We start from the raw sequence: 25,953 nt of genomic DNA on the forward strand, positions 1-25,953 counted from the left end.
TGACCAGCAACAGGTTTCCACTGGTAAGTGCACGGGTCTCACCCCTGGGGATAGGTACCTAGAGGGGGTGGGCAGGGAGGCCGCGTTGATTTTTCCGCACGGTCCCACAAGCGAACGTGGATCTGGCGGCAAGGGACCTGAACAAGGGAATGCTGGTATAAAAGTTATCCACGTACAAGTGGTAACCGTTATCCAGCAGTGGGTACATAAGGTCCCACACGAGTTTCCCGCTAACACCCAGAGTGGGGGGACATTCTGGGGGTTGAATACGGGAATCTCGCCCCTCGTACACACGAAATCTGTAAGTGTACCCTGAGGTACTCTCACAAATTTTGTATAGCTTCACGCCATACCTCGCCCGCTTTGTGGGAATATATTGGCGGAAACTGAGTCTCCCCTTGTACGCAACGAGAGACTCATCAACCGTGACCTCACTTCCAGGTACGTAGGCCTCCATGAATTTGGCCCCAAAGTGATCGATGACCGGCCGTCAATTTCAGTAAACCCCACTGTGGGAATCTGGATTCCAGGATTGCCAGCAAAATCCGGAATCTCAGGCTCAAAGTCCACTGGGGGACACAAGCTAAGTTCATCGGCAGGGGGCTCCGGTGGACTTATTTGGTGGGCCGGGAAACCAGTACGAACCCCAGGGCGGCTCGTACTAGGGTGGGCCACAGGATCCCTAGCATGTGGGGCCCCTGGCTCCGCCTGGCGGCATCTTCGCCACCTTGGGGGCTCATCATTATCAGATGATGATGAGGAGGATGCGGATGACAAAAGGAACGTGGGGTCATCCTCATCCTCACTGGGGCTCTCAGAGTCGGAGGCAATCTGGGCGTATGCCTCCTCGGCCGAGAACATCCAGCGGGCCATGGGTGTGTGTGTGTGTATATGTGCGTGTGTGGAAAACTTTATTATATGTGCGTGTGTGAGGCGGCAACGGGTGTTCGCGTACTAAAAAGTCCAGGCAAAAAAATGGGCAAGTGTTAGGAAAAAAAAGGGGGGGGGGGGGTCTGGGGTCTGAAAGATGGAACAAAGAAAGTTTAGGGTAAAAGAGAGGAGCGCAGGAAGTTTGAATCTCGCGCCTCTCTCCCCTGCACCAATCAGCACCCTGGACAGCGGCGTTCAGCACCAGGGCCAGCACCGCCTCTCCAAATACACAGACTGTGATTGGTGGTGTGTAATCACGCCACCGATCACAGTCTTTTTCCGGTTCATCGGTCACCGGAGACCCGAATGGACCGGAAACGCAGAAAACCGCAGGTCTGAATTGACCTGCGGTTTTCTGCGATCGCCGATACGGGGGGGTGGGGGGGGGCCCCCTGCGTTGTTACGGGATGCCGGCTGAATGATTTCAGCCGGCATCCAGTTCCGATTAACCCCCGCGGCGCCGGAATCGCAAATTAAAGCCATGACGTACCGGTACGTCATGGGTCCTTAAGGACTCGGGAAACATGCCGTACCCGTATGTCATGCGTCCCTAAGGGGTTAAGTAATTTATCTTTAGTTAACCCATTGCAGTAGTCCTTATTGCCAGTTGGGGGGGTGTCTCTGGCAGCACTGGTTGGATAGTGTCACACCCCCAACTGGTAACACTCTTCTGGACCTTCATTGAAGACTACTAACAATTTATTTATAACTTCTAGCAGGAATAGTAAACTAATCATACAATGTAGAGGCATAAGAATTGATGCTACACAATTTTTATTACATGGGGAATGAAAGTAGTCACAAACAGACAGGTCTTTAAAAGGGTTCTCGGGGCTTTTACTATTGATGACCTAACCTCAAGATAGGTCATCAATATCAGATCGGATCAGCTGTATGAGGAGACGGCACGCGCAGATCCCCGTTGATCTGATATTGATGACCTATTCTGAGGATAGGTAATCAATAGTAAAAGCCCCGAGAACCCCTTTAAATAAATTCTAAACAGGTGCATAAAGATATGTGTCTAAAAGCAAGCAATCCCTTTAAAGATAACCTGTCTGTTTAGTAAAAACATTTCTTGCCCATGAAATACCAGTCCTGGAGCGCCTCTGCTTTGTGTTGTTCCTTTGTTATTCTTCTTGGAAATCTATTAATACATTGACAGTGTACCATTCCTATTTACTAGGACGTGTGTGTAAACTGTCCAGTTAGGTGTGCCAGTGTCAGGGACACACTCTACTGACAAGTGGAATGATAAGGCCCAAATGTAAATAGTATCATGAATTTCCAGGAGGAATAACAGGGGGATGACACAATGTTGAGTTCTAAGACAATTAAAAAAAATTCATAGGGGGAATGCAAGTATTTTCTGGAACTGGCAGATCAGAAGAGGTGGCAGCTCCTCTTTAAATTATCCCTCCATTTTATGTCATCCCCTACCCCTCCACCTCGCCCTCATGAAAAAAAAAAAAAACAAGCAAACAAACACACTTCTGCTATACGGTGCAAATAAACTACCATTATATACCAGAACTCGTGTTAGACAATAATTCTCTCTACCTTCAGAGCTCCACATAGTTCTACTGTATCTGCTTCTTCCACTACTGTGATACGGAAATTTGGTGTCTGGAACAGCTCTTTTAGGATTTTGCCTTGCTCCTTATTTATACTACCTGAAAGGAAACAACATAACAAGGAAACATAGTCAGTGGTGACCAATGATCCAGTGATGGAGATCAATTGCTTCCCTTCACACCGTCTTAGCAGTTGCCTGCAGCTGCCACTAGGAGAGCAAGACATATTATTATAGCATTGTATTTTAATACTAGTTGTATACATCCATCTCCCAATGAGCTCCCCCTAGTGGCGGCTGCAGGCAGACAGAATTGTATACTTTTTCTGTGATGGGAAGCCGTGGATGTAGAGATGTACTCTTATAAAGATACATTATAACAATTTTGATGGACATTAACTTCAATTAAAAATTAGTACATTTGGTTGACATCTCAGTGAGGGTGGGACCCAAGTTATCGGGTCCTATGATTTTTGTGTAGGGCCCTGAATAGTGAATTATCTTACCAATTGTGGTCTCGCAAAATTTTCCATCAGCGACTTCATTGGCAATGTTGGCACCCATTAACACACTCATCTGGATGCCTAGCCTCTCATGAATAATGTTAGATATCAACCGAAGACCTTCAGGTCCCTCATCTACACCCTGGAACGAATCAAAAGATGATACTATTTTAAAGCCAATAAATATTATTGTACAGTTTATCATTACAGTGATCCCTCAAGATACAGTGGCCTGAGGATACAAAATTTTCAACATACAATGGACTTTTCTGACCCATCGCAAGTTTAAACCAGACTCAACATACGTCTCAGATCCAACCAATCAACCAATCTTCTATGGTAAAATATCTGTATTAGTTGCTAGTTATCAGCTATTCCGGACTATATGTAAGGACTTGTTTTGCCTGTCTTAGATATCTGCTAATATTACTTAAATCTTCATTTTCTCTTATCTTTGAAGGCATTTTGGGGCTAGGAACCATTTACTCAAGTTACAATGGTTTCAACATACAATGGCCGTCCTGGAACCAATTAATATTGTAACTTAAAGGGGTTGTCCAGGTTCAGAGCTGAACCTGGACATACCTCCATTTTCACCCAGGCAGCCCCCCTGACATGAGCATTGGAGCAGTTCATGCTCCGATGCTCTCCTTTGCCCTGCGCTAAATCGCGCAGGGCAAAGGCATTTTTCTGAGTTCCGGTGACGTACCGGGGCTCTCTATGGGGCTGACAGGAACCCCGGTGACGTCACCGGCACTGATGGGCGGGATTTGGCTCTGCCCTAGCCAGTAAAACGGCTAGGGCAGAGCTAAAGCCCGCCCCTCAGAGCCGGTGACGTCACCGAACACACTGCTGGGCGGAAGTTACCGCCCGGCAGTGTGTTATTGAAAACACAAGAGCCTGTGCCCTGCGCGATCTAGCGCAGGGCACGGGAGCGCATCGGAGCATGAGATGCTCCGATGCTAGGCTCAGGGGGGCTGCCGGGGTGAAAATAAGGGTATGTCCGGGTTCAGCTCTGAACCCGGACAACCCCTTTAAGGGTCCACTGTATATTACAAGCAGTTTTGCAAGGTATAAGAAGTACCAACCCAAGGAGCTAAATGATAAATTCAGCTCTGCTACATCTGGACATCCCTACATCCTTTCTATTTACTTTGAAACTGACCCTCACGAGCAGCATCTAGTTGCCATTGTATGAACCATATACTTTGTGTTACTATCCATTTTACTAATAATGGCAGATATGTTTGGAGCAGGTTATTTGTGTCTTTTCACACTACTGGATACCACAGCGACTAATCCTCTAATGAAACCATTGACATGATCTGGTGATATTAATAGAAAAGACTGGAAACAGGGGGGTCATATATCAAACTGGTAGAACTGGCTTAGTTGCCCACAGCAGCCAATCAGAAACCACCTTTCATCTTCCAAAGGAGCTGTCCAAAATGAAAGGAGGAATCTGATTGGTCGCTATGGGCAACTAAGCCAGTTCTACTTTACACCAGTTTGATAAATGATCCCCAGTGTACTTTTCCCAGATAAAAATTGGCAGCCATAAACATGACGTGACTAGTAAAATACCATCCAGCCCTGGAACATGTCTGAGAAAACAACATTGGAACAATGACTATCACTCACACCTTTATGAGCGACACTCCAAACGCTTCTTTCTTCACATGAGATTTCAGCTGTTCGCATAGTTTACCAATAAACTGATGGGGGACGACAAATATTAGGATATCTGCCCCCTTTGCGGCTTCCAGTAGATCAGGCACTGCCACCTAGTGAATCAGAAACATGGATGATAAATCATTTGTAATATGTAGAGCTCATAAGCACAAAGTAGATAAAGGGTTACCCAAAGATCAAAAGGGTTTGTCTCACTTCAGCAAATGGCATTAATCATGTAGAGAAAGTTAATACAAGCCACTAACTAATGTATTGTGATTGTCCATATTGCTTCCTTTGCTGGCTGGATTCATTTTTTCATCACATTATACACTGATTGTTTCCATGGTTACGACCACCCTGCATTCCAGCAGCGGTGGTCGTGCTTGCACACAATAGGACAAAGCTCCAGCCTACGCGCACTCCTGCGGTTCCATCCACCAGAGAGGCCGGCGCTTTTGTCTATAGTGTGCAAGCACGACCACCACTGCTGGATTGCATGGTGGTTGTAACCATGAAACCCTGATGGATCTCATTATAAGTCAATCAGGTCAGTCGAATGCCATTGCCCATCATGTGATGGACTCGTCACAGCTTGAGTTCTGGTTTTCTGCTCCAGAGACAGAACAAAGGACTACATAACACAGATGTGAACTCAGACCAGAATTGCCAACAGTCCAGAAATGTCTGGACAGTCCATGAAAATAGACAACTTTTTTTTCCTGTGATGTTTTTGAGGCTGATGGTAATTGACTAGATAATTTTGGTGGTAATTATCATAAATTTACAGCTCACAGTAAATGCTGGTAATGATCAGTATATTGACCTTTAGACATGGATTACTTATCTTTATTATTCATTATGGTTTTCCAATTTGTCTGTAAAAATGTTGGCTGTCCGTGATTTTGGGATAAGTTATCTCAGGCCTTATTCAGTGATTACGTTTTATTTGCATTATGACTGGACAATTCCTTTAAGAACTAGTAAGGTAACAATTCTGAAGAGCTTACAACAACCAAACAGGTAGGAAATCTATTACAATAATAATAATAATAAAAATGATACCTACTCTCCTGAACCCGTTCTGTTCTCCCCACTGGCCTTTGTTTTTCTGATTGCAGTGGTACGTGCTCGTATACCACATTTGACCGCTGCAGCCAAATCACTGGTTACAGCAGCCATATACTGTTGTGGCCAGTGATTTCAGCAGTCACATGGGATGTACAGGCACGTCATCGCTCAGACTTAGGGTCCATTCACACGTCCGTAAGTGTTTTGCGGACCCGCAAATTGCGGATCCGCAAAACACGGACACCTGCAATGTGCAATCCGTAATTTGCGGACTGCACATCACAGACACTATAATAGAAAATGCCTTTTCTGGTCCGCAATTGCAGACAAGAATAGGACATGTTCTTTTTTTTTCAGGAACAAAATTGCGGATCCCGAAAAAGACCGATCTCGAAAAAACGGTTGCGGATCCCGAAAAAACTGATGCGGATCCAGGAAATGTGGATTTGCATCTGTTCCAGCCCCATTGAAAGTGAATGGGTCCGCAAATTGCGGAACGAATGCGGACCCAAATTACGGACGTGTGAATGGACTCTAAAAATGAGTTGCTAGAGCGCGGTGCTGGAATGGATTACGACTAGAATTTTTCTAATACCTATCCTGCCTTAAAGGGGTTTGTATAGGTCATCAGTATCTGATCGGTGGGGGGTCTGACACCCAGGCCCCAGCCGATCAGCTGTTTGAGAAGGCACTGGCGCTCTCCAGCTTTTCCTAGGCCAGTGATGATACGTTCATCAGTCACATGATCTAGGGCAGGCGCAGCTCAGCCGCGTTAAAGTGAATGGGGATGAGCTGTGTCACCAAGTGCAGCCGCTATTCAATGTACAGTGCTGTGCTTGGTGAGAACGGAGAAGGCCGGGGTGCTCACCAGCGGGGGTCCCCGGTGTCGGACCAAACCGATCAGATACTAATGACCTATCCAGAGGACAGGTCATCAGTTAGAATATCTTGGAAAACCCCTTTAAAAAATAAAGATTAAAAATGAACCCGTATAAATGGGTCTGTCTATGCCACCTACAGACATTGGGGGAGATTTATCAAAACTGGTTTAGTTGCCCATAGCAACCAGCGGAGCACCAGAAAATAAAAGGTGGAACCTGATTGGTTGCTATGGGCAACTAAGCAAGTTTTCCTTTACACCAGTTTAAATAAATCTCCCCTAATGAGTTGACGTCACTATCATCCGGTCTGGAATATTTTTTCTTAATACATCCTATCACTATATGAATTATACCCTTATTTGCATTACATTCAAAATCTAGATCCAAAGACCGAAGCTTTACAGAAAACAAATGAACTTTGCTATGACTTTGAAGACATTCTTGCACACCCTTGAGATATGCAAAACTCAGAACAGCTCTAGAATTAAGCAGTCAGCAGCAGCCATGATCCGTGCGATAAGGGACCATTAATTTCAGCTCCCGGCTCTTTACAGTGCGCGGAATGAACATTCTGCACCTCTATGAAGAGGAAGGATTCTCACACAAGGGCATGTTCACACTGTAATCCACAAGTTAACCACCCATATTCCCTCTTGGTGCAGTTTCCGCCTGCAGGCCCTGCAAATCTTTCAGCAGACTACAGGCTACTTCCTATGGTAGCTTGCAGTCTGTGAATGGACACATCACATACCTCTCAACTTTTGAAAATTTCAACGAAGGACAGTATATGTCGGCACGCATCGTGGCAATCTTTTTCACACTAGGCCACGCCTCTTACTCCACCCAAAGCACAAATACCGACCCCATCAGAACTGCAGCACCTGGGGATCGCTTAGGTGAGTGTAAGTCCCTTTATTTTTTTACACCATGTGGAGCTCCTGAGACAACTTTTTTTTCTTGCGCTTCAATATCCATTTAAATATTAGCACATAAATTATTGGATTATAGATATTTTAAGGTCCAAATTGCACCAAATAATGAAGTTATGGTCTAATACACAGGTAGAAACCATACCGATAGTTTAGTAAGGAGCAATTTAGAAAATATATTAATGCATATTTAAGCATCAATTCTGCAGGTCAAAGAGAGGGACATTTAAAGAGGACCCGTCACCGCTCCTGACATGCCTGTTTTAATAGCTTCATGCATTGCCCATGTAATAACAATGCTGGAGCATCTATTCTTATGTCTCTTTGTTGTGCCGTTCCTTTATTATTTCTACTAGAAGTTATGAATGAATTGCTAGCAGTCTGCAGTAAGGGTACGGAGGGGTGGTAACAAGTTGGGGGTGTGTCCCTGCATAGACTCACTCTATCCAATCAGTGCTGCCATTTTCAGACTGTGAAGGGACACCCCCCCAACTGGTTACCTCCCCTCTGCACCCTTACTGCAGACTGCTGGCAATTCATTCCTAACTTCTAGTAGAAATAATAAAGGAAGGGCACAACAAAGAGCCGTAAGAATAGATGCCCCAGAACTGTTATTACAGGGAGAATGTGTGTAGCTATAAAAACAGGCATGTTTAAGTATCAAAGAGGGACAGAGGAATTTGGGTCAAAAAGAGGGACTATCCCTCCAAAACAGGGACACTTGGGAGGCATGATGTCATAAGACTACTGATGGAGGGAAATTTGAAAATGCCATGATTTCTGTACATTTCATTACCATTGATGATCTAGGTTTAAACTGAATCATAAAACAGATGACGATGGATCCTAAATCTGCAGCTGCTGATCTGAGGTGTGTGTACAGAAAAACCCAGAGCTTCCTTTGTCTACAGTCAATACAAGAGGCAAGGGCAAAATCGAATAATGTTATGGTGTCAACCAGGGTTAGTGCAACGTGATGTTATTTTCCAACTGTATCCGTGCGGCCGCTCCAGCATGTTACAATGAGTCAGGCTGTCAGCAAATTGCTGTGAACTGCCTACGATTCTGGCTAAGACAAGGCAGAGCTGTGTGTGTGTAAAAATAACCAGCCGCCCTGACAAGTCCATACACAGGACTCGAAATGTGCCCTTCAGCAAAATTCCTTTTATTCGAGATCAGTAGGTCCAAAATTCTGGATTATCAGACAAATTCATTGAAAGCTATAGAAAAAAAATTCACCAGTGAAAAAAAGAGAACCTTTGGAAAAAAATATAAAATCTGCTATAATTGTAATCAGAAGAATTGACAAATCAGAGGGATCTCTGCTGAATCTTCTGCTTATTGTGAAAGTTCACATCATTTTGCAGTTCTGTGCTCAGTGCTTCTTTCCTGACCACTCAGTACCAGGCACCAGCATCTCTGACCCCTGTCAGCTACTAACTACTACTGACTATTCCAAGAGGTTGCGGCCTGGCGGCTCCCCTGCAGCGAAGGCTAGTTCCCTGTTAAGGGGTTTAAGACTAGCTTCTGTCACCACCAGACATCTGAGAAGCTCTGACAGACGTCCTTCAGAACCTCCTCCTTGAGGTTCCTTTTGTTTTGCATTCATTTTCTCATCTCGTTAGCCTCTCTCAGCTGCCATGTAGTTGCACTGATTGCATGCCTTTAAATCCCTCCCCATACTACATCACTTTGCGGTTTATATTACTTCTTGGAGTGTGTGCATGCTGATGCTACTATTGAGTCTTCTACAGATAAGTTTTGTTAGTTCATTAGTGTTTTCCTGTTTGCTGGATCCCAGGTGACCCTGACTCCCCCCATATCAAGTGTAGGGAGCTGGTGGTCGTGTCCCCTCACTATTATAGGGTGTTCAGGTGTTATACAGTCGAGGTATGAGGATATGCGATCATCTACCATTGGGATTTTCGCATAGGCTGAGCAGTTAGGGAGAGAGCCAGGTCTGATGCAGGGCTCTCCCTTTTGTTCCTTAGTTTTGGATACAGTCAGTCGGATCTTCATTTTGTGTCTTCTAGTTTTCTGTACACCTTCCGTGACATTTTAAACCGCCAAAACCGTCTTAAGCATGAATCCGGTTTCAACCTTGATTGACCGTATGCAGGGTCTTTCACTGGAGGTAGAAGATCTCTGGAAAACTGTCTCTCAGTTTGAGGTGACCGTTTCTGCTTGCGTTCATGGAATTTGTTCTGAGCCTAAAATCTGGCTTCCGGATACGTTCTCCGGGGGTAGTGAGAATTTTGTTCGTTTTAGAGAGGCTTGCAAACTCCATTTTCGCCTACTTCCCCATTCCTCTGGTGATGAGGAGCAGAGGGTGGGGATCATCATCTCGCTGCTCAGGGATAACGCTCAGTCCTGGGCCTTTTCGCTGCCGGTGGGGGCACGGCCCCTCCGTTCAGTGGATGAATTCTTTTTAGCCCTTGGTCAGATACAGACGTGGACAAAATTGTTGGTACCCTTTGGTCAATGAAAGAAAAAGTCACAATGGTCACAGAAATAACTTTAATCTGACAAAAGTAATAATAAATTAAAATTCTATAAATGTTAACCAATGAAAGTCAGACATTGTTTTTCAACCATGCTTCAACAGAATTATGTAAAAAAATAAACTCATGAAACAGGCATGGACAAAAATGATGGTACCCCTAGAAAACACAGAACATAATGTGACCAAAGGGACATGTTAATTCAAGGTGTGTCCACTAATTAGCATCACAGGTGTCTACAACCTTGTAATCAGCCATTGGGCCTATATATATGGCTCCAGGTAATCACTGTGTTGTTTGGTGATATGGTGTGTACCACACTCGACATGGACCAGAGGAAGCAAAGGAAAGAGCTGTCTCAAGAGATCAGAAAGAAAATTATAGACAAGCATGTTAAAGGTAAAGGCTATAAGACCATCTCCAAGCAACTAGATGTTCCTGTGAGTACAGTTGCACATATTATTCATAAGTTTAAGATCCATGGGACTGTAGCCAACCTCCCTGGACGTGGCCGCAGGAGGAAAATTGATGACAAATCTAAGAGACGGATAATCCGAATGGTAACAAAAGAGCCTAGAAAGACTTCTAAAGAGATTCAAGGTGAACTTCATGCTCAAGGAACATCAGTGTCAGATCGCACCATCCGTCGTTGTTTGAGCCAAAGTGGACTACATGGGAGACGACCAAGGAGGACACCATTGTTGAAAACGAATCATAAAAAAGCAAGACTGGAATATGCCAAACTACATGTTGACAAGCCACAAAGCTTCTGGGAGAATGTCCTGTGGACAGATGAGACAAAAATCGAAGTTTTTGCCAAGGCACATCAGCTGTATGTTCACAGACGAAAAAATGAAGCATATCAAGAAAAGAACACTGTCCCTACTGTGAAACATGGAGGAGGCTCTGTTATGTTCTGGGGCTGCTTTGCTGCGTCTGGCACAGGGTGTCTTGAATCTGTGCAGGGTACAATGAAATCTCAAGACTATCAAGGAATTCTAGAGAGAAATGTACTAGCCAGTGTCAGAAAGCTTGGTCTCAGTCGCAGGTCATGGGTCTTGCAACAGGACAATGACCCAAAACACACCGCTAAAAACACCCAAGAATGGCTAAGAGGAAAAAATTGGACTATTCTAAAGTGGCCTTCTATGAGCCCTGACCTCAATCCTATTGAGCATCTTTGGAAGGAGCTGAAACATGCAGTCTGGAAAAGGCACCCTTCAAACCGGACACAACTGGAGCAGTTTGCTCATGAGGAGTGGGCCAAAATACCTGCTGAGAGGTGCAGATGTCTCATTGACAGTTACAGGAAGCGTTTGATTGCAGTGATTGCCTCAAAAGGTTGCGCAACAAAATATTAAGTTAGGGGTACCATCATTTTTGTCCATGCCTGTTTCATGAGTTTATTTTTTAACATAATTCTGTTGAAGCATGGTTGAAAAACAATGTCTGACTTTCATTGGTTAACATTTATAGAATTTTAATTTATTATTACTTTTGTCAGATTAAAGTTATTTCTGTGACCATTGTGACTTTTTCTTTCATTGACCAAAGGGTACCAACAATTTTGTCCACGTCTGTATATGATGATCCGGATCGTATTGCTCTGGCTGAGTCTAGACTACGTCTTTTATGTCAGGGTAAACAATCCGCAGAGATATACTGCTCAGAAATTCGGAGATGGGCAGCTGATACTGGTTGGAATGATGCTGCACTCCGAAGTCAATTTTGCCATGGTCTTTCAGAGGGATTGAAAGATGCATTTGCCTTTCATGAGAGACCTACCTCCTTGGACTCTGCCATGTCTCGGGCCGTTCGTATTGACAGGCGTCTTAGAGAGAGAGGAGAGATCACTCCTTCCTGTCATACTCAGTCCAAGGACAGTGCGGCGGTCTCATTCAGTGCACAGAGGTCTCAATCGCTCTCAATCCCTTCTGAGCAGGGGCCCATGCAGCTGGGTTTGCTTGCCTCTGACAATAGAGGATTCAGCTCTCATAGGAAGGTTTGTTTCTGTTGTGGAGATATAAATCATTTGGCAAATGTTTGTCCCTCTAGGAGATTCAGGCAGTTTTTTGAGAGTAATAAAGAAACAAAAAGAAAAAAATCCTCTAAAAACGTTCCATCTGTTACTATTGGCAAGGTTGATGCGGAAATTGAAGGTTTTCCGTTTGCTTGTAGTTCCCGTTTTGTCCTACCTGCCAGGGTGGCGCTAGAGAGCAAGAACATTTTTTGTGAGATTATTATTGTAGATAGTGGAGCAGCTGTCAATCTCATTGATAGTCAATTTGCTATAACTCATGGTTTCCAGGTATGCACTTTGGGAAAGGATATACCTGTTTTTTCTATTGATTCTGTTCCACTTTCTCAGAAATCGTTAAAGGGCATAGTTACCAATATCCGTTTGATTGTGAGTGATACTCATGTTGAGGATGTGTCATGTTTCGTCCTAAGCGGGTTGCCTACTCTTCTAGTGTTGGGGCTACCCTGGCTCACTAAACATAACCCCACCATTGATTGGCAAGCGAGGCAAATAAATGGTTGGAGTGACTTTTGCAGAGAGAATTGCCTCACGACATCTGTTTCTGAGGTTTCTACTAAGACTGTACCATCTTTTCTCTCTGAATTTTCGGATGTGTTCTCTGAGAGTGGTGTTCAGGACTTGCCCCCGCACAGGGAGTACGATTGCCCTATTAATCTCACCCCAGGCGCCAAGCTGCCTAAATCTCGTTTATACAATCTCTCTCAACCTGAAAGGGTCGCTATGCGTGCTTATATCTCTGAGAGTCTGAGAAAGGGACACATACGACCCTCGAAGTCACCTGTTGCCGCTGGTTTTTTCTTTGTTACGAAAAAAGATGGTTCTTTAAGACCATGTCTGGATTTCAGGGAGCTGAACAGTATCACAATTCGCGACCCTTATCCGCTTCCCCTGATCCCGGACCTGTTTAACCAGATTGTTGGGGCTAAAGTTTTTTCCAAGTTGGATCTAAGAGGGGCATACAACCTAGTCAGGGTCAGAGAAGGAGACGAATGGAAGACGGCCTTCAATACCCCTGTGGGCCATTTTGAGAATTTGGTTATGCCTTTTGGTTTGATGAATGCTCCAGCCGTCTTTCAGCATTTTGTGAACAGCATTTTTTATCATTTAATGGGGAAATTTGTATTAGTGTATCTAGATGACATTTAGATTTTTTCTCCTGATTTCAAAACTCATAAAGAGCACTTACGTCAGGTCTTGCTCATCTTGCGGGAGAATAAATTGTACGCTAAACTGGAAAAATGTGTGTTTGCGGTTCCAGAAATTCAATTTCTGGGGTTTCTTCTCTCCGCTTCTGGTTTTCGCATGGACCCCGAGAAGGTCCACGCTGTGCTTGAGTGGGAGCTTCCTGAGAATCAGAAGGCGCTGATGCGTTTTTGGGGTTTTGACAATTATTACAGGAAGTTTATTTTGAATTATTTCTCTGTTGTTAAACCACTCACTGATATGACTAGAAAGGGGGTAGATTTTTCCTCCTGGTCGGTAGAGGCGCGTAAGGCCTTTTCTAATATCAAGGAGAGTTTTGCTTCCGCTCCCATCTTGGTACAACCTGATATTTCTCTACCCTTCATAGTTGAGGTTGATGCTTCTGAAGTGGGTGTGGGTGCGGTCTTGTCTCAGGGTCCCTTTCCTGCCAAATGGTGACCGTGTGCCTTTTTCTCGAAGAAACTCTCCTCCGCAGAGAGAAATTACGATGTGGGAGATAGGGAGTTGTTGGCCATCAAGTTGGCTTTTGAGGAATGGCACCATTGGCTAGAGGGAGCCAGACACCCTATTACTGTGTTTACTGACCATAAGAATTTGGCCTACTTGGAGTCAGCCAAGCGTCTGAACCCGAGACAGGCCAGATGGTCTTTGTTCTTTTCAAGGTTTAATTTTGTTGTCACGTTCCGCCCTGGGGTTAAGAATGTGAAGGCGGATGCCCTGTCACGTTGTTTTCCGGGAGGTGGGAATTTTGAAGACCCGGGTCCCATTTTGGCTAAAGGTGTGGTGGTCTCTGCTCTTTATCCTGAATTGGAGGCAGAGGTTCAGGTAGCCCAGTCAGAGGCTCCTGATCTTTGTCCTCCTGGGAGGTTGTTTGTGCCTCTCGCTTTAAGACACAGAATTTTTAAGGAACACCACGATACTGTCCTTGCTGGGCACCCGGGGGCAAGAGCCACAGTGGATCTCATCGCTCGGAGATTCTGGTGGCCGGCGCTTCGTAAGTCGGTTGAGGGTTTTGTGGCAGCCTGCGAGACCTGCGCTCGTGGCAAAGTCCCTCATTCACGGCCATCAGGTCCTCTCCTTCCCTTACCCATTCTTTCCCGTCCTTCGGACACTTCTGTCCATGGACTTCATTACGGACCTGCCTCGTTCCTCGGGGAAGACTGTGATTCTGGTGGTGGTGGACCGTTTTAGCAAAATGGTGCATTTCATTCCTTTTCCTGGCTTGCCCAATGCTAAGACGCTGGCGCAGGCATTTATTGATCACATTGTCAAACTGCATGGTATTCCTTCGGACGTAGTCTCTGATAGGGGCACACAGTTTGTTTCCAGATTCTGAAAGGCTTTCTGTTCTCGCGTGGGGGTTCGGTTGTCATTCTCTTCTGCTTTCCACCCGCAGTCGAATGGTCAGACAGAGCGTGTCAATCAGAATCTGGAGACATATCTGCGCTATTTTGTGGCGGAGAATCAGGAGGATTGGTGTTCTTTTTTGTCCCTTGCCGAGTTTGCTTTAAATAACCGTCGTCAGGAGTCCTCTGATAAGTCACCATTTTTTGGTGCATATGGGTTTCATCCGCAGTTTGGGACATTCTCTGGAGAGGGGTCTTCTGGTTTACCTGATGAACACAGATTCTCCTCGTCTTTGTCATCTATTTAGAAAAAGATTCAGGATAATCTAAAGAGCATGAGTGAGAGATATAAGCGTGTGGCGGATAAGAGACGTGTGCCTGGTCCGGACCTGAATGTTGGTGATCTGGTGTGGTTGTCTACTAAGAATATCAAATTGAAGGTTCCCTCCTGGAAGTTGGGTCCTAAGTTTATTGGGCCTTACAAAATCTTGTCCGTCATCAATCCTGTTGCCTACCATCTTGATCTTCCTCAGACTTGGAAGATCCATAATGTTTTTCATAAGTCCTTATTAAAACCTTATGTCCAACCCATTGTACCCTCGTCTTTGCCACCTCCTCCGATTGTGGTTGATTGTAATCTTGAATTTCAGGTCTCTAGGATTGTGGATTCTCGTGTTGTCCGCGGTTCTCTCCAGTACCTCGTTCATTGGGAGGGGTATGGTCCTGAGGAGAGGATGTGGGTCCCAGTGACGGACATTAAGGCCACTCGTCTCATCAGGGCTTTCCATAGGTCCCATCCTGAGAAGGTGGGCTCTGAGTGTCTGGAGTCCACTCGTAGAAGGAGGGGTACTGTCACCACCAGACATCTGAGAAGCTCTGACAGACGTCCTTCAGAACCTCCTCCTTGAGGTTCCTTTTGTTTTGCTTTCATGTTCTCATCTCGTTAGCCTCTCTCAGCTGTCATGTAGTTGCACTGATTGCATGCCTTTAAATCCCTCCCCATACTGCATCACTTTGCGGTTTATATTACTTCTTGGAGTGTCTGCATGCTGATGCTACTACTGAGTCTTCTACAGATAAGTTTTGTTCGTTCATTTGTGTTTTCCTGTTTGCTGGATCCCAGGTGACCCTGACTCCCTCCGTATCAAGTGTAGTGAGCCGGTGGTCGTGTCCCCTCACTATTATAGGGTGTTCAGGTGTTATGCAGTCGAGGTACGAGGATATGCGATCATCTACCATTGGGATTTTCGCATAGGCTGACCAGTTAGGGAGAGAGCCAGGTCTGATGCAGGGCTCTCCCTTTTGTTCCTTAGTTTTGGATCCAGTCAGTCGGATCTTCATTTTGTGTCTTCTAGTTTTCTGTACAACTTCCGTGACAGTTTCACACTAGCGGCAAGGAACTCCGGCAGGCTGTTCCGGCGGGTGAACAGTCTGTCGGATCCGTGCTGCCGCTAGTGCCCCATTGACTACGACATGTCATAGTTTTATTCCGGCCGCCTCTCGGCATGTTTGCCATGCTGCCGCCAGAACTCCGGCCCGCCCCCATTATAGTCAATGATGGTGACAACAGGGGTGCTTCATTCTGATCATTCTGACCCATGGCACAGCTCGATAAAATTCCATTACAAATGCATCTTAAAAAGTACATTGTGCTCATTTCTATAGGGTCAGGCTGGAAAAGGTACTATGCAGAATGCTATTTTTTTCTGGCCTGGCACACTAGTTTAATTCATTTTTATAATAGTTTTTTTGTGCAAAACAATGCAGGAAATCGGAGTTATTACTGCCCTGGTGTCACAGGGCTCTGATGGGATGATAAGTATAACCTCCACCAATGTTCCAGCCGAGCTCATTCAGACCTGCTGCACCCTTCAGTAACAAGCTCAATGATAGGTTAGTCAGTATCTACAGTCCATGACTAGCTGTTATTTATTTTCCTCAGATCTCGCTCCTTGGCGATCTGTAGTTACTTAAAGAGGTTGTCTCATTTCAGCAAATAGCCTCTATCACGTAGAAAAAGTTAATACAAGCCACTTGCTAATGTATTGTGACTGTTCCTTTGCTTGCTTCATTCATTTTTTAACACATAATACATTGCTTTTTTCCATGGTTACGGCCACCCTGCCATCCAGCAGTGGTGGTCATATTGGAAACTCTTATAATCCTACTATCTACTGTTATATATGCTGCTTGGTAACATATGTACACGTAAACACACAATGCTATCAATCACTGATAACACCCCTCCTGTGCCCATAGCTGTTCACAGGAAGTGGAAAAAGCAGAGATATAAATGTCCAAATTACAGGTTTTACTGAATGTTTTCCCATAAAACTATAGATCAATCCGCTCAGCTTCTCCTTCTCTATAACATGGTGTTAACGGAGTGTATTGCATTTTGCGGTACGAGCTCCGGTTTAGGTTTTGTAAGCTTTTGATGCTTTCAGAAATTCCAATATTGGAAACTCATCATCCTACTGTTACATATGCTACTTGGTAGCATCAGGTAATAGACAATTAAAGGGGTTGTCAAAAATTTTGATATTGATGACTAATCCTCAGGATAGGCCATCAATATCAGATCAGTGGGGGTCTGGCTCCCTGCCGATAGGCTGTCTGAAGAGGCTGTGGCTCTCCTGTGAGTGCCGCAGCCTCTTCCTAGGCCGATAATGTCACATTCATTAGTCACATGGCTGTGGCGCAGCTCAGTCCTGTTCAAGTGAATGGGCATGAGCTGCCATACCAAGCACAGCCGCTATACAATGGACGGTCTTGTGATTGGTGAACTGTGAGGACGCAGCGGCACTCATTGGAGCGCTACAGCTTCCTTAAGCAGCTGATCTGCAGGGGTGCCGGTTGTCAGATCATCAACTTGCCGATCTGATATCGATGACCCATCCTCAGGATAGGTCATCAATATTAAACACTCTGGAAAACCCCTCTCAGAGAGGCAATGTGCATATACAGTGAGGAACAGAAGTATTTGAACACCCTGCGATTTTGCAAGTTCTCCCACTTAGAAATCATGGAGGGGTCTGAAATTCACATTGTAGGTGCATTCCCACTCTGAGAGACAGAATAAAAAAAAAAATATCAGGAAATCACATTGTATGATTTTTAAAGAATGTATTTGTCTTGCACTGCTGAACATAAGTATTTGAACACCTGAGAAAATCTGTGTTAATATTTGGTACAGAAACCTTTGTTTGCAATTACAGAGGTCAAACGTTTCCTGTAGTTCTTGACCAGGTTTGCACACACTGCGACAGGGATTTTGGCCCACTCCTCCACACAGATCTCCTCTAGATCTGTCAGGTTTCGGGGCTGTCACTGAGCAACACAGAGTTTCAGCTCCCTCCAAAGATGTTCTATTGGATTTAGGTCTAGAGACTGGCTAGGCCACTCCAGAACCTTTATATACTTCTTACGGAGCCACTCCTTGGTTATCCTGGCTGTGTGCTTCGGGTTGTTGTCATTTTCGAAGACCCAGCCATGACCCATCTTCAATGCTCTGACTGAGGGAAGGAGGTTGTTACTCAAAATCTCACAATAAATGGCCCCATTCATCCTCTCCTTAATACAGTGCAGTCATCCTGCCCCCTGCTCAGGAAAGCACCCCCAAAGCATGATGTTGCCACTTCGATGCTTCACAGTAGGGATGGTGTTCTTGGCATGCAACTCATCCTTCTTTTTCCTCCAAACACAACGAGTGACGTTTAGACCAAAAAGTTCTACTTTGGTCTCATCTGACCACATGACTTTTTCCCATACTTCCTCTGGATCATCCAGATAGTCATTGGCAAACTTCAGACGGGCCTGGACATGTGATGATTTGAGCAGGCGAACCTTCCGTGCAATGCATGATTTGAAACCATGACGGCATAGTGTTCTACCGACAGTGAACTTTGAAACTGTGGTCCCAGCCCTCTTCATGTCATTGACCACCTCCTCCCTTGTAGTTCTGGGCTGATTGCTCACCCAGAACTACAAGGGAGTGATACCCCACGAGGTGAGATCTTGCATGAAGCCCCAGTCCGAGGGAGACTGACAGTCGTCTTTAGCCTCTTATATTTTCTAACAATTGCTCCAACAGTTTTCTATTTTCACCAAGCTGCTTGGCAATTGCCCCGTAGCCCTTTCCAGACTTGTGGAGGTCCACAATGTTGTCTCTGGTGTATTTTGAACACTCTTTGGTCTTGCCCATGGTAGTAGTTGGTGTCTGACTGACTGTGGGGTGGAAACGTGTCTTTAAAGAGCTCAGATAGGTGCTACTAAGTTAGATTAATGAGTGTAGTAGAGGTGGACTTTTTAAAGGCGCAGTAACAAGTCTTTGAGAGCCAGCATTCTTGCTGTTTCTCAGGTGTTCAAATACTTATGTTCAGCAGTGCAAGACAAATACATTCTTTAAAAATTATATAATGTGATTTCCAGAATTTTTTTTTTTATTCTGTCTCTTTGAGTGGGAATGCACCTACAATGTGAAATTCAGACCCCTCCATGATTTCTAAGTGGGAGAACTTGCAAAATCGCAGGGTGTTCAAATACTTCTGTTCCTCACTGTAGCAGGACATACTCAATCTTGCTAATTGATAACTAATGAACCTTACACAAGTTGCTTTTATGGCATGCACAACACAAGGACGCAGAACTCACAGCTAACGATTTAGTACAATATCATATTGTAAAGATTACAGATGCACAAGAAGGTATTACGGCTCCCATAGAGGTGGACGAGGTCTCTACTGAACCTCTGTGGACCTCAAGTTTCATAGGGAGACACAAGGGGCCAGATTTAGCATGACTCTGACAGCTCACTCCACTTTAACATAAGGCTAAAGTCAGTTTTAGCCAAGTCAGATTTATGATCGGCCCTCTAAGACTGTGATAAATGTGGTTTGACGGTAGCAGTTTATCCGTCAGTAAGCAGCTTTACAAAAGTCGCACATCTTTACGAAAAAGTCGCACGTTTTTATGAAAAAGTTGCATGTTCTATTAAAAAGTCTCATAAAATAAGCATGGTCCTCACTGGAGTGAAATTGCGACTTTTTAAATAGTCCCAATAGTAAATCTGTCTAGAGATTCATTTACATAAGAAAACACGCCCACTTTCAGAAAACTGGCGAGCATAGCGCAGAGCAGAAAAAAGTCGCAAATTTGTGCGCAGTTTTAGCGTTTGGGACTTTTTTTTTTTACTTTTTCACTCCATTATTCTGACCTGAGCTAATGATAAATCTGGCCCAAGGAGTCCAGCATAAAAAATGTCATATGCTCCACTGGTTTCATGGGGCCTAAATATGAGAATACAAGACCCTATAGTCTAAAAAAAATAATAATTTGATAATCTGGCCCCGTGTTTGCCAAGTACAGTAAGACATCTTAAAAAGACCACCTCTTTATCTACACCAGCCTTCCTTTGATAGACTTCAGTTCCATCCTATACGGTGCATACTTGGACCAACCCTCCAGAAGAGGTTTCACTGCACTGATATTTATGGACTAAAACTGTCCATACATGCAAACGTTACACATTTTTTATCAGAATTATGATCAGAATGAATCTAGTCATGATCTGAACAACGATTATAGGCCCAGATAATTATTAGAGAAGAAAATGAGGCATGAGGGCGCCAATGGGTGTAGGAAATAGTTCCTCCTGGCATTTAAATAAAAATGAGAAGTCTAGCATGAACATCACTTGTGTATGGAATTACTCTTTAAAGAAGAAAATGTATATTTTCTGAACTATGATTGATGGTCTATCCTTACAACACATTGCCGCCATTGTTTACACAGGGACGGTCAACCTCAATCAACGACCAACAAAAATGGCTAATCCCAAAGATAGACCATACATTTTCTGGCCCTGGAGACTTTAAATAGGCAACGTGTTTGTCTCAAGGGAGTCAGATTATTAGACTTTTTCCAATACAGTATATTTCCTATAGCCATCAAAATATACATTATCAGCCAGAATAACCAGCAGTTTCACCGAATCATCAGAGGTCGACAGTGACAAATGACACGTGTGGCTCCATCAATCATTCATGCGTTCAGTCACTCACGCTGTCTGTAGTACATGAAAGCAAACCAAGCAGATTATTGCCTTTTGATTGATATGTAGGTTTTATGAATCCAGGGCAAAGGCCATGTTGCATTAGTAAGCAATAAAATGGTCTTGTTGGTTTTGCTAATCTCTTAGACTCCCTTGCAATGTAAAGATTGGTCACAGCATGGAATAAAGAGAAGATTATGCAATCAGTAGTCCAGGGCATTCATTTACATTGGTCTGCATGTTCAGAAAAGGAAGGGAACCAGGGGTAAAGCTAAAATATTCAATTTCATTATAAAACTATATCCATAGACCAGCAGCAAGCATCCATCATACTAATATGTGCACAGACAAGTCCGTATTATCTCTGTGGCACTTTCTAGATTTCACCAGCATTTTTCGACCAACCATTAAATGTTACTCCATTTCATCCTTACGTTTTAGATCCCTCCTATCACATAGATTTCTTGGTGAGTTAATCCATGTAATGCTTTTACTGTTATACTATAACACACAATAATTCACCATGTTGGGAGTATAGACCACACTCAAGTCCATAATACATTCCAGTAATTAGGATGGTTATGGCCTCTAGTGTCTGTCTACTCTTAAAGGGTTTCTGCAGTTCTTTTTAACTTATGATCTATCCTCTGGAACGCCACTGCCTTCTCGAACAGCTGCCTTCTCGACACCCGGGACCCCCGCAGATCAGCTGTTTGAGGAGGCAGTGGCTCTCCAGGAGCGCCGCGGTCTTCTCTCTGTTTCCCTCAGGCCCACTGACGAAATGACTAGTATTACTGGCCTGGGCGCATCTAAGCCCTGCTAACTTGAATGGAGCTTAGCTGTGCCCAGACTGGTGATACTAGTCGTGATGTCACTGGGCCTGCGGTAAACAGTGAGCGCCGCTGCCTTGTCAAACAGCTGATCAGTGGGGGTCCCGGATGTCAGATCCCTGCTGATCAGATGCTAACGATCTATCCAGAGGATAGCTCATCAGTTAAACATTTTTTTAAATTAAAATAAGGTTATACAAAAATACAAATAAAAAAAAGAAATTGAAATGAACCCCTCAAAAAGAGCCAACTCTATACCACTATAAATAATTTAATTTTTTATTTTAGTTTGCTTGATCCTTCTCTCCCCTAACTTCATCTTTGAAAGGAGTGTCGGTATCTCCCCCTACAGATCACCCTGCCGGCTGACAATACACTCGTGTGTACAGGGGCCTTTAGACAACTGTAGGCACAAGCACTCAATATATATCATATCCCCATATTCCCAAAGAAGTATGTATGAAGTGTAATATGACTACAGCGCATTGGCTGGTACACACAAGCTTAATGGGTAAAACATCTTCCAAAAAGGGTCTTCATTAAAGAGTTGATATCTACTACTTATTCATGTGATAAATATCTGTTCACTGGGGCACCACCATCAGTCAGACTGGGGTCCTGAATGGAGCGGTGGTTGAAACTGTTCCCTGCCTCTCCATTCAACACCTAAGTTCTGTTGTAAACAGCGGAGCGCCCTACTCATATGTCTCTGTCAGCCCCCGAGACTGCACATGCTCGATTGCCGTTGCTCAAACTCCTTCTCACTGCAGTCATGCAGCCTGTTCTAGTGATCAGTGGGGGTCTCAGCGGTGGGGGGCACAGCAAACAAACATTTATCTCCCATCCTGTGGATAGGTGATAAATGTCAATTGTGGGAAAGATCCTCTAAACTGAACATTTGTTAAACTTAATGTCCATGTGTCTGCAGTTCTTCCACTATGACCCTGCCGCTCGGTATAACGATGCAAGAAAGTACCATGCTGGTATGTCTCCAGCCGTCTCAGCTCAGCTTATTTTAGATAATTTAAGGGGAAAAAAAGAGCACATTCCGAAATTTTAATAATTTAGTACAAGTATAAAGCCGTAGCATGCTTTCCCTGCATTTATTGGAGGCTATTTGGCACCAGGAAAGGTAAAATACAGAGTGGGTGCAGCATGCATGTGTAGCCTGCATTCCCTGAATTTAATGGAGGCTAGTATGGCACCAGCGGAGATAGCATTTAGTGTAGGTTCCTGTCATAAAGAGACTGCCTTGTCGTTGGCGGACAGGCACAAAGAATTTTGTACAAAATGTACAGATTGTGCTCCCCAATGCAGGGAACGGCTGAGCAACGGACGTGTGCATAAGACCTAAAGCTTTAGCCTACTCTCCCTGCATTTATTGCAGACCATTTGGCACCAGGAGAGGTATAATATAGTGTGGGCTCAGCATGCATGTGGAATCTGCTTTACCTGAATTTAATGGAGGCCAGTATAGCACCAGAGGAGGTAGCATTTAGTGTAGGTTCCTGTCCTAAAGAGATCACCTTGTCGTTGGCGGACAGGTACAAAGAATTTTGTACAACATGTATTTGCCAAGAATCTAACATTTATTAAGTAGCATTAGTCCATTTTCTATAGTGAGTAAGGCAGTATTGTATTAACTTGCTGTTGGATTGTTTGTTTTTGCTTTTGTGCTTTCAGCCATGGTGACGTGCACCTGTGCACTGGGATGTGCTGACTAACCCCCATTTTTTCTTTGCAATTTGTAAAGTAAGTCACCCAATGCAAAGAAAAAATATGGGAGATTCAGCCCGCACAACCCCTAGCAGGTGCACATTGCTATGGCGAAATACAGATACAAACGCAAAAACACAAAATGCAATCGCACACTGCAACCAGCACTCTGCCCTGCCTTTATGCTGGATGTTTAATAAGGCATTGGTGTACATTTTGGCCAAAGCGTAATAAGCCACTCACCACGTCAAGGTCGTCTTAATGAGTGGTCCCTAACACTAGTTCCTACCTTTTATGGGCCATGACAGCCACACAAAGTACAGGGAGCGCAAGTACAGCATGCACGCCAAGCACACTCTGCTTTTAACCCCGTCCGGTGCCATTACAGCTTTCATCGGATCCAGGGATGCAAGTACCAACATGCATGCTGAGCCCACTATATACTTCTCCTGGAGTCTAATGGCTACTGGTAGGTGCTATATAAGCAGACTCAGTTTTATACTGACTTTAAAACCAGCAAAGTCCCTGGACTTTGTGTGGCTGTCATGGCCCATAAAAGGTAGGAACTAGTGTAAGGGACCACTCATGGAGGCGACCTTGACGTGGTGAGTGGCTTATTACGCTTTGGCCAAAATGTACACCAATGCCTTATTAAACATCCAGCATAAAGGCAGGGCAGAGTGCTGGTTGCAGTGTGCGATTGCATTTTGTGTTTTTGCGTTTGTATCTGTATTTCGCCATAGCAATGTGCACCTGCTAGGGGTTGTGCGGGCTGAATCTCCCATATTTTTTCTTTGTAGTATATATTGGAGGCGTGGCGATCTCCATGCAGTCAAGCACACCTGACCAGTTACTATGCCCTGGAGGCTGGTTTTAAAGTCAGTATAAAACTAAGTCTGCTTATACAGCACCTACCAGTAGCCATTAGGCTCCAGGAGAAGTATATAGTGGGCTCAGCATGCATGTTGGTACTTGCATCCCTGGATCTGATGAAAGCTGTATTGGCACCGGACGGGGTTAAAAGCAGAGTGTGCTTGGCGTGCATGCTGTACTTGCGCTCCCTGTACTTTGTGTGGCTGTCATGGCCCATAAAAGGTAGGAACTAGTGTTAGGGACCACTCATTAAGGCGACCTTGACGTGGTGAGTGGCTTATTACGCTTTGGCCAAAATGTACACCAATGCCTTATTCAACATCCAGCATAAAGACAGGGCAGAGTGCTGGTTTACAGAGTGTGATTGCATTTTGTGTTTTTAAGTCACCCTATAGTTGGTATAAAGTCAGAGAACAATGTCTTTCCCTGCACCACATGTATCATCCAGCATGGGTCCCTGTGATAAGTCTGGCGCAGGTCTAGGTGGCCTAAGTCTATTTTTACACCAGCGTTTTCACTTTCCGCCATTGAGATCCATCATGGGGTCTCAATAGTGGAGGAAAACGCTTCAGTTTTGTCCTCATTCATTGTCAATGGGGACAAAACTAAACTGAAGGGAACGGCGTGCATCAGAATGCATTCAGTTTGGTTGCATTCCCATGACGCACACAAAAGCGCAGCAAGCAGCATTTTTGAGTGCGTCTTGGGATGCGGAGCAAGACAGATACGTCATGACTCACAATATAAGTTAATGGTGACGGATCAGTTTTCTCTGACACAAAAGAAAACGGATCTGTCCCCCATTGACTTACAATGGTTTTAGTGCCGGATCCGTCCTTGCTATGGTAAAGATAATACAACCGGATCCGTTCAGAACGGATGTAGACGGTTGTATTATGTGGGGTTTCGCTCTGGTAGACCGGATTAGCGGACGCAGTACAGAGGCGAAATACAAGTTCTTTGGATCAAACAGTTCAGTGTTTTATTCACACTTTAGGCACGTAACAAAACAAGCAGTCATAATCAAACAAAAAGTCACCTTGCGGTGTTAATTCACAGCATGCGGCAATTCTGCCTCAAAGAGTCCTTGACCATAGCAGCACCAACTTGTTTTCACGCCAAACAGGTAGCAAGCCTTCATCTAGACACAAGGCTCCCAGATCCTAACCCAAAGACCTTGCTTCTGAGCCCAGCTGCCTATTCAAGGACCTGGCTGTGCTGCCAAAACCCGGACCGGCACTTAAAATCCGGTCCGGTATTTGACCTCACCTGGCTGTAAATCAGCCCAGCAGCACATGCTGGGAGGAAAATACCTTTTTTCCCAGACAAAATCTCTCAATGTGTCACAATGATCATGACGGATCCAGCAAAACCGCTGGTGTGAAAGTAGCCTAAGCTTATGTCATCTCCAGGGTTAGTTACCCTGGGCCAGTGAGGGACATTTATCAAGACTGGTATTCCCATACAGTGATCAGATGCCTCTTAGTAAGTTAGGCGCATCTTTGGCAGTCCGTGGGCCAGAAGTCTACTCCAGCCACACCTCAGCTATAACCTAGGCTAGTTTCCGAAGTAAGTTATAGTAAATCCAGCAGTCTGTTCTAAGCCACGGCCATTTTCTCAGTGTCAAGGAGCTTCAAAAGTTGCAAAATATTGCTTAAGTATGGCGTGGGTCATATTTTGCAACTTTTTTACTCCACTATTGTGGCGTAAACTCTATAGTAAATGTCCCTCACTGTGTTTTATGTAAACAAGCAAAATATCAGCTATGAAAATTCAGAAAAATTTAAGAAAAGGGGGAGATTTATCGAAGCTGGTGCTAAGGAAAACTGACTT

The 25,953-nt window shown here is 44.4% G+C and overlaps 1 protein-coding gene across 1 annotated transcript in view; it reads right to left on the reverse strand.

Annotated features, from left to right (window-relative positions):
- Positions 1 to 25,953, reverse strand: part of GPD1 (glycerol-3-phosphate dehydrogenase 1) — a 70,784-nt gene that overhangs the window by 24,643 nt on the left and 20,188 nt on the right. The window contains exons 3-5 of the mRNA XM_044284973.1: positions 4,650 to 4,790; positions 3,010 to 3,148; positions 2,491 to 2,603 (exon numbers count right to left, since the gene is read on the reverse strand). Of these exons, the coding sequence (XP_044140908.1) occupies positions 2,491 to 2,603; positions 3,010 to 3,148; positions 4,650 to 4,790 (393 nt within the window). The remainder of the gene's footprint in view (positions 1 to 2,490; positions 2,604 to 3,009; positions 3,149 to 4,649; positions 4,791 to 25,953) is intronic.

The sequence above is a fragment of the Bufo gargarizans genome, chromosome 3, assembly GCF_014858855.1.
Source record: "Bufo gargarizans isolate SCDJY-AF-19 chromosome 3, ASM1485885v1, whole genome shotgun sequence".
In the NCBI taxonomy this organism is placed as follows: domain Eukaryota; kingdom Metazoa; phylum Chordata; class Amphibia; order Anura; family Bufonidae; genus Bufo; species Bufo gargarizans.